The sequence below is a fragment of the Sinocyclocheilus anshuiensis genome, unplaced genomic scaffold (genome assembly GCF_001515605.1).
Source record: "Sinocyclocheilus anshuiensis isolate Anshui unplaced genomic scaffold, SAMN03320099.WGS_v1.1 scaffold392, whole genome shotgun sequence".
Lineage (NCBI taxonomy): Eukaryota > Metazoa > Chordata > Actinopteri > Cypriniformes > Cyprinidae > Sinocyclocheilus > Sinocyclocheilus anshuiensis.
The window spans coordinates 3,672,493-3,680,882 of NW_015557091.1; the positions used below are offsets into that span (position 1 = coordinate 3,672,493).

The following is an 8,390-nucleotide window of genomic DNA, read 5'->3' on the forward strand; positions in this document are numbered from 1 at the left end:
GTGGTGTTTGTACATAAATGTGTGTTGGCAGTGTGTGTTACACAACCACCCTATAATGATAAAAAGCCACCCAGTGTTTTTTTTTTAAATCCCTATTTTAAAATCCCCTTTCTTAAATCAGGCTGTTCTGAGATTCTTGTCAGAATGACGTAGTTCTGCACAGGCCGCTCCCACGATAGTTGATTGACAAGGCCGTCTTACCTTAGTCCCGCCCTGAGTGAGCTGTCATCAGTCCGCCATTGTGTCGACTCCGGTGCAGGGGAAGACAAGAATGTCTCTGATTAAGAGATTGAGATGTTTTGTTGCTGGATGTAATAATGAACATAGCAGTCATTTACTCCCGACATCTGAGCCGCTGAAGACGCAGAGGATTTACGTTACTTTCATTTTTGAAGGGAATGCGCAGATCCCGATCGACCTAAATGCGTCTGTGTTCGCGCGAATCATTCATGATCCAGCTTCATCTACAGAAGAAGTCAGTATAAGGGTTTTTGAATGAATCTTTGCAAATCGCCTTTCCTAATAAGTGCTAGTTAGCCAGTTTCGCGGCTGAAGTTTACAGTCTGCTCGTCATTCCACGGAAGAGAGGGGCGGGGTCAGCAGAGCTCTTTAGCATTTAAAGCAACGTACTAGAACGGTGTGCTGAAAACAGAGCTTATTTTAACAGGGTAAAAAGGGTGTTTTTTACACTACCATTGGGAAATTTTAACCAAAGTATGTTATAGACTTTTCATTATGACCCTAAAGAATCATATCAACTTGTGGAAAATGGGCATCCGATGACCCCTTTAATAAATTAAGGATTCTTTGAATTGGTGGAAAAGTAAAAAAATATATCTCTTTATTGTCACTTTTGATAAATTTAATGCATCCTTCCTCAAAAAAAGTATTAATGAAAAAAAAAAAATAAAACAATTTTGAACCCACCCTAAACTCCTCAATGGTTTTGTATTTTTTGATATTGGTCTGTTGTTGTAATCAACCAAAATGTTGTTGGTTACTTAACATGTAATTTAGATGGTTTCTTTCTGTCTAAATGGCCGATTCTTGGCCAGAATGAGCTGCTATGAGGACCAGACTTTTCCCATTATGTATGTTTAAATAGTACTTGTATCTGATCTCCAGTCAGGTGGGACTCTCACATCAGGGTCCAACTCTAGCGATGGTAGTGGTACGCCCTCCAGTCCAGTGCTGAGGATAATCATTGATAACATGTTTTACCCCGTCACCCTGGATGTGCTGCAGCAGGTAGGGGACGCCACAGTTAGGATCAGCCTCTTATTGAGAGTTTACATTGGTGACAAATTGATGTCCTGTTGATGCTGTGTGTGTTAATTATGTTTTTTTTGTAATGTCTTTTCCCCTCTGTTGATAGCTCCCCTCAATGCTCTGCTTTCTCTGTCTATAGATCTTCTCAAAATTTGGCACCGTCATGAAAATCATCACATTCACCAAGAACAATCAGTTTCAGGCCCTGTTGCAGTACAGCGATCCAACCAGTGCGCAGCAAGCTAAAGTGGTGGGTTTGCTCTCAGCGGAAGTTCACGTTTTTAGTGCCCTACGAAGACGACACATTCTTTCTATCTGTCTCTCTCTCTCCTTGTTCTCTTTTCTGTCTTTTTCTCTTTTGTTCTAGGCTCTAGATGGTCAGAACATATACAATGCCTGCTGTACCCTTCGCATAGACTACTCCAAACTTGTCAACCTGAATGTAAAATACAATAATGATAAGAGCAGGGACTACACAAGGCCGGAGCTTCCTGCTGGAGATGGGCAGCCCGCTCTGGATTCCACTGTGGCTGCTGCCCTGGGTAAAGATTCCACTTCCCTGCTCGGTAAGATCCCAGGTACTTGCCTCTTTTTTTACTATATATTTTGGTGTGTCATTCAGTGTTTGTTGTCTTCATTCACATGCCCTCATGCACCCTACTTGCAAATCTGTATGACTTGTGGAACACCAGACTTATGAAAGGAAACACTGTTTTTGCACATTTTGTCAGAAATATAGACAACTGTTAATACTGACAGTATAAATAATATTTGCATGAATACTCTTAGCAATGACTTTCAGTCCAGATCCATACTATATACAAGATGTCGTATTTTAGAGGACCTCTTTAGTTTCACACATTGTCTTAAATGTGATGCTTGTGGCGTGAGATGCTTAAAAAATAGCAAGATGTGATGCAGAAACCCAAAACATTTGTCTGTTGAATACTCAAGGAGACAAAATGGCCATTGGTTGTCAGTTTGTTTGTCAGCCAAAACCATAATTTCTTTATAACGGGATTGATTCTGAGCGCCACTGAATGGGGACAGTATTTTAATCAGCGTCATTGATTTAACTCAGTCTGTCAAAGCTGTGTTTATGAAAGACTGAAAATAATTAGAATGTGCTCTTAAGTACTGTAAAATGTCACGTAGGCCGGTGTCTCTGAGTGCCTTGACTGACCTTTTCTCAGAGATCTACTCATAAGGCCTCTTAATTTAAAATGCAATTTGACATTTCCCCTGCCACGTAATCAAGCAGGTATTTTATTGATATTAGGCTTAAAATTATTAGGTTTTAAAACCCCACATGGTCTTAACCTGGTCCCTCTCACATCAGGATGAAGAACTAATGTGTTACCTGTGTGTAATTCAGGTTTTATTGGCTGGCACAGCTAAAATAGACATGAGATGATGACTAGGCCACTTTCTTAAACTTTTCTCTACAGTTAAAGTTGGCTGATTGATTACCTATTAAATACAACTTTTGCAGTTTCTTTATGCATGTTCATGCATGTAATACAATTTTTAATGTAACATTTGGACTAGAATGCCCATTTATACCTTCCTGTGTGATTCCAGGTGCTCTGAGCCCGTTGAGCGCGGCTGCTGCTGCCGCTGCTGCAGCTGGAAGAGTCGCTCTGTCTGGGCACTCGGGGGCCAGCGGAGTGCTGCTCGTTAGCAATCTAAACGAAGAGGTCAGTATACTATTACACTGTACAGTGTATCTCAACCTCTGCTTAACATTTACATATTTTTATTTGTCATATCATGCAATGTTACATGCTAAGACTCTGTACGATTTAGTCCTATTCGTATTTGCAGAGTGCTGTTGTCTCATTTTGCCTTGTCACTCATTCTTTACTTAATAATACACTTGTAAAGCACACAAAAACTATAAATACCCTGGTCATATTTCAACCTCAAAATATAAAGACTTATGATTTTAATTAAATAATGACATTTTAAATTAATTTTTGTTCAATGAAATTTGAAGGCTTTATTTGTAATTTTCAAAAAGCCTGTTACATAATAAATATATTCTTTTTTGTTTTTAATATAATTAGTAATTTTTTCTATTTATTAATTTTTACTCATGTATTTTGTTGCTTGTAATTTAAATATAATGTAATTTTCCATTATGGTATTTGATGGAATGAATATATTTCATGCAAATAATAAAAAAATATGAATAATATTGTTGGGTCGAAGTATTAGAGATCCTTATTATACGCTTAATTTTTTTAAAATTTTAAATCTAATTTCATATTTTGATTTTGTGGTGAAATATGGTTTTAGTGTCTTATGTCTTTCCTAAGCCCACTTGCTTATTTTAATAACAACAATCTCTCATTAATTGTATTATCTGAATCTGTTAGTTCTTGTCTCTGTCTGGTTTAACAGCTTTCTGGTCGTACACCTTATAACTTTCACAGAGTGAATCATTCTCTCTCTTTTGTATAAACTGTCTTACTCTCACTCTTTGAAAGCTAATGAACCATGGACATGGCACTACCCCTTTGCTCATCTGATAAAATGTGTTATTTAAACGTCAGTCCTCACGTATTGATGTGGGGTCAATTGTGATTTTGTCTGTCCACTCCATAACTTTAAAAGGTGGTTTTCATGTCTACACAAGCGTGGCAATCAAAAAGAACCGGGTAAAACTCTGTGAGTCAAATGCTTGAAGCCGTGACACTTTCAGCTTTTCCTGGTCTTCAATCTCCTGCATGCCTCTTAAAAACGTCATAACTCTGCCGTTGTTCAGATCATTTTTATCATTATCCGATGCTCCTTTTTATTTATTTTTTGTATGAATGTATCCTTACCCTAGTACTGGGTAACTACATTTGGCACAATTATTTGCTTGTACAATGTAGAAATGCATAAAGCAGCCATTCTCTGACCAAACTCCTGCATTTCCTGTGTACTGACCTGTATTATATTTTTTTTGTCCCCCCCCCTTCATTTATATTCTGCATTCGCTTCCCCCTTTTTTCTCCATTTTGATTTTGTCCTTCTCTTCCATCCTGTCTTTCTCTGTCTGTCTGTCTGTCTGTCTTTCTTTCTTCCCTCATTTCTGTTTTTTTTGTCCCTTCTTCTTACCACGCCTTGACCACACCTCGTTGTTCATGTTTTTTTTTTTGTTTGTTTGTTTTTGTTTTTGCTTGAACAAAACTTTGGACCCCCCAATTAACTGCCCTGAACCATGATCCATGACCACTTCACCATTCTGCGGGAAACCACCCTCCGTTATGGATGATCTGTTCATCTCCGCTCTTCCTCGACTCTTCTCTCTGTCCGCTTGCTCCTCTCTCCTTCTAAAGATGGTTACGCCCCACAGTCTGTTTACCCTCTTCGGTATGTTCTTGTTAGCTCTACTTTTTTTTTTTCTGTTATTCTTATTATTATTCATGTGCTTTTAAATTTTTTTTTTATTTAAAGTCAACATGAAATGAAAATTGACCTAAATTACTTAATTATTACATGTTCCTGTAGATATTGACCAATATATTTCTTTTTTGCCCAAAGCCAAGTATTGATGGATTTTACATGTCTGATGGCCCATAAAAAAAAAACAAATAAATAAAATTTTTGCTTTTAGACTTTATTTTGCAGTCAACAAAGAATTGAACTGGTATTATCGGCAATAAACATTTTTTTCAGTTAATCCAACTTAAATTTTTACCTTTTTTAAATACATTTTTATGGCTTCCACTATGTTTGTTTATCTGTATTTTGACCTGTAATTCGATATTAAAGATATATATATAAAAAATTGAAATTAAGTGGAAAAAAGGTAAGTATTTATTAAAAATATCAGTTAAAACCAATTATTGGTTTGATCTATTGACTTATTTTTGGTAGTTAACTAGTTGTTTAGTAATTATTGAGGCTACTTTTCTAAAATGTTACATAGTTAATGCAGAAATGTAATGCTAGTTAACGTAATGAAGGTTACAATATAATGGCACTTTCATTTCATAATAGCAACACGCTTTACATGAATTTTTTGCCTCAAAAGTGGGTGCTGGTTATGATGCAGTCCTTTAATCAACTGCAAACTCACAATCAGGCTCTGCTGTAGCATAGAACATCCACTTTTTATTAATCAATTCCAAATGGATAAATGTGAAATCCAGCCCTATGTATTTTTTTCCTGTTGAATGTTCTTGGAAGTACATAACATTATGGAAATAAAATGGATTTCATGTTGACTTTAAACCATTACCATTAATTGGCTTTTAGAGTAAAAGTCTTTTGCCTATTTTAATTTTTTTTTTACTTTCCTTTTGAAGTATTTAATTTATTTCAGTGCATGTGATCTTTGGTTCAGTTTGCACAGTATTTATGTTCCTTCTTAGTTCTTAATTCATTTTGAATTTGAGGGTGTATATATCCGAGTCTTCTGTCAGGTTGTGATTAGTTTTCTCCATTTCGATGAACGTTCTGTGAGTCTATCGGTCTATCTTTCCACTCTCTGAGTCTCACTTCTTACTTTTTCCTCCCTCTCTCGTTTCCTCTCCGGCTGCTGGCTGCTCTGTTCGCAGGGGTTTATGGGGACGTGCAGCGTGTGAAGATTCTTTTTAATAAGAAAGACAGTGCACTGATACAGATGGCCGATATGAACCAGGCTCAGCTTGGTAAGACTGCATACTGAAACATCCCTAACAGCACAACCGTTATTGTCATGGCTAAGTTTACACGCCAGTCAGATTCAATTGAGTTGCAAAATAGACTTTGTTTTAATTCTGAATAAATGTCTTTTTTTCTTTAATTCAGCAAGAATGCATGAAATAGTTAAAAAATGACAGTAAAGACATTTATAACGTTACAAAAGATTTCTATTTCAAATAAATGCTAGTCTTTTGCATTTTCTTTTCATCAAAGTTGAAAACATGTTCTGTTTTCAACATTAATAAGAAATCTTTCTTGTGCACCGCATCAGCATATTAGAATGATTTCTGAATGAGTAATGGCTGCTGAAAATTCAGCTTTGCCATCACAAGAATAAATTACATTTTCAAATAGAAAAGTAGAAATATATTCAAATAGAAAAGTTATTTTATATAGTAGTAATATTTCACAATATTACTGTTTTTACTGTATTTTTGATCAAAAACTGCAGCCATCATAAGCATAAGAGACCTCTCATTTCTCACCACCTCATTTCTCTTTGTTTGTTTGGATGTGCCTCAGCGATGAGCCATCTAAACGGTCAGAAGATGTATTCAAAGATCATTCGCGTTACGATGTCGAAGCACCAAACTGTTCAGTTACCGAGGGACGGTTTAGACGACCAGGGTCTCACGAAAGACTTTACAAACTCACCACTGCATCGTTTCAAAAAGCCCGGCTCCAAGAACTTCCAGAACATTTTCCCTCCTTCTGCCACGCTGCATCTGTCAAACATCCCGTGAGTAAAAAGCTCTATTGGGCACTTGTCAATCTTTGTGTCAGTCGTCGGGGAGCTAAGCCATTTTTCTGTCATGTTTTGAAGGCAAGACATAACTGAAGAAGACCTCAGAGTCCTGTTCTCCAACTCCGCTGGCACTGTGAAAGCTTTCAAGTTTTTCCAGTAAGTCTGTCCCCGTTCAGCTCCTCCTCAAAAGATGCTTTTGCCTTTTCTTTCATTTGTGTGACCGTTTTTGTTGGCCTTTTTCTCTGCAGAGATCATAAAATGGCTCTAATTCAGATGACAACCATCGAGGAAGCTATTCAATGCCTGATCGACCTCCACAATTACAACATGGGTAATAACCACCACCTGAAGGTCTCCTTCTCCAAATCAACAATCTAAAGCAACCCGAGAGGTCTTGCTCCCAACTGCTTTTCTAGCGTTACCTGTTGACTGTTTAAATACACTGGGGACCACAATTTTGAGAGTTTCTTTTCCCAAGTTTCATTCCACAAGAAGTTGTTGAAAGAAGGAAAATATTGTGACTCCTTTCAAGGACATTTTTTACCCCGTTTCCCTCTTGCCAGCGCTCTGACACATAACCTCTTCAGTAGCGGAAAGGTGTTGTGGTGTAAGTCTGAACCTCTTATAATAAACAGAAAAGAACGTGCCTTACAAAACTTGCATAAATCTTTTCATACTTCATATTCTCAAACCCAAGCAGTCCTCTCTGAGTGTGATATTAATAAGTTTGGTTAAGACAAAAATATATATTTTTTCCTTTTGTGTCTGATCTGTATAATGTGTGAAAGCCTCTCGGATGTTTTTTTTTTTTTTTTTGCAGTTTGTTCAGTTCCTAATGTCTGTGACATTTTGATTTATGAATTGTATATAAACCTGTGATTCTAGTGATCGTCATTATGAGATGTTAGGCCAATTCTCAGCCCATAATTCCAGCAAAATGTTATTTGAAGGGAAACGAGAATGAAAGAGTTTTATTTGACATTTTGCTCAATTTACACCATTTTTTCCTAGCTTTTCTTTTATCTATGTGCGTTGTCTTTATCCTAAGTGGAAGGTTATTATGACATACTTTTTTTTTCTGCATGTACCAACTGGTGCATCTTTATTCCTAGTGTTGCATGGATTGGAAATCACTTCTTTGTGTGATTTGGAAAGACTACTACAGTAGAAGGGACCAAAGTTTATGTGCCTATAGTCTTAATTTACTCCAAGATTGAGCATTGTAGTTCACTTTTCAGAAGAGAGAAGACTCGTAGACAGTCTTATGAGAAGAGTTGAGAAAATAAATAACATTGATTGGCAATCCACACTATGATTTATTAGAGGGACAAAAGGATCTTGTATATTTTGTTTTATTTTTATTAAATTTTTTTAAGCCTCTGTAGGAATGTATGATTCGGCATAGTTTTGGATGTGGCACAATTAAAATACTTGTTCTAACAAAAGCGGGAAGATTTGACTTCGTTGTGTGTGTTGATTTCTCTTTCTCTTTCCTGTTTTCTGCTTTTATCTGTAGCATGCTCAATAAACACTTATGTAGTTCTGTATTCGCTTTGTCTCTCTGCCGCCCTCCACTCCTTTTAATGGTTCTGAAGTTTTGTTCATTTCCAGGGTGGGAAAAAGCTTCAGAAAGTTTGAAGTGTCAATAATTTTGGCAGAACGGATTTGGACAAAAATAATTTGGATTTGTTTGGCAAGC

At 36.7% G+C, this 8,390-nt stretch overlaps 1 protein-coding gene across 1 annotated transcript in view; it reads left to right on the forward strand.

The window, feature by feature from the left end:
* LOC107677274 (polypyrimidine tract-binding protein 2-like) overlaps positions 1 to 8,136 on the forward strand; it is a 10,932-nt gene extending 2,796 nt beyond the window's left edge. The window contains exons 4-12 of the mRNA XM_016472122.1: positions 1,126 to 1,248; positions 1,409 to 1,519; positions 1,637 to 1,847; positions 2,851 to 2,966; positions 4,596 to 4,629; positions 5,820 to 5,912; positions 6,469 to 6,685; positions 6,770 to 6,847; positions 6,940 to 8,136. Coding sequence (XP_016327608.1) covers positions 1,126 to 1,248; positions 1,409 to 1,519; positions 1,637 to 1,847; positions 2,851 to 2,966; positions 4,596 to 4,629; positions 5,820 to 5,912; positions 6,469 to 6,685; positions 6,770 to 6,847; positions 6,940 to 7,069 — 1,113 coding nt within the window. The 3' untranslated portion in view covers positions 7,070 to 8,136. The remainder of the gene's footprint in view (positions 1 to 1,125; positions 1,249 to 1,408; positions 1,520 to 1,636; positions 1,848 to 2,850; positions 2,967 to 4,595; positions 4,630 to 5,819; positions 5,913 to 6,468; positions 6,686 to 6,769; positions 6,848 to 6,939) is intronic.
* Positions 8,137 to 8,390: the final 254 nt, after the last annotated feature.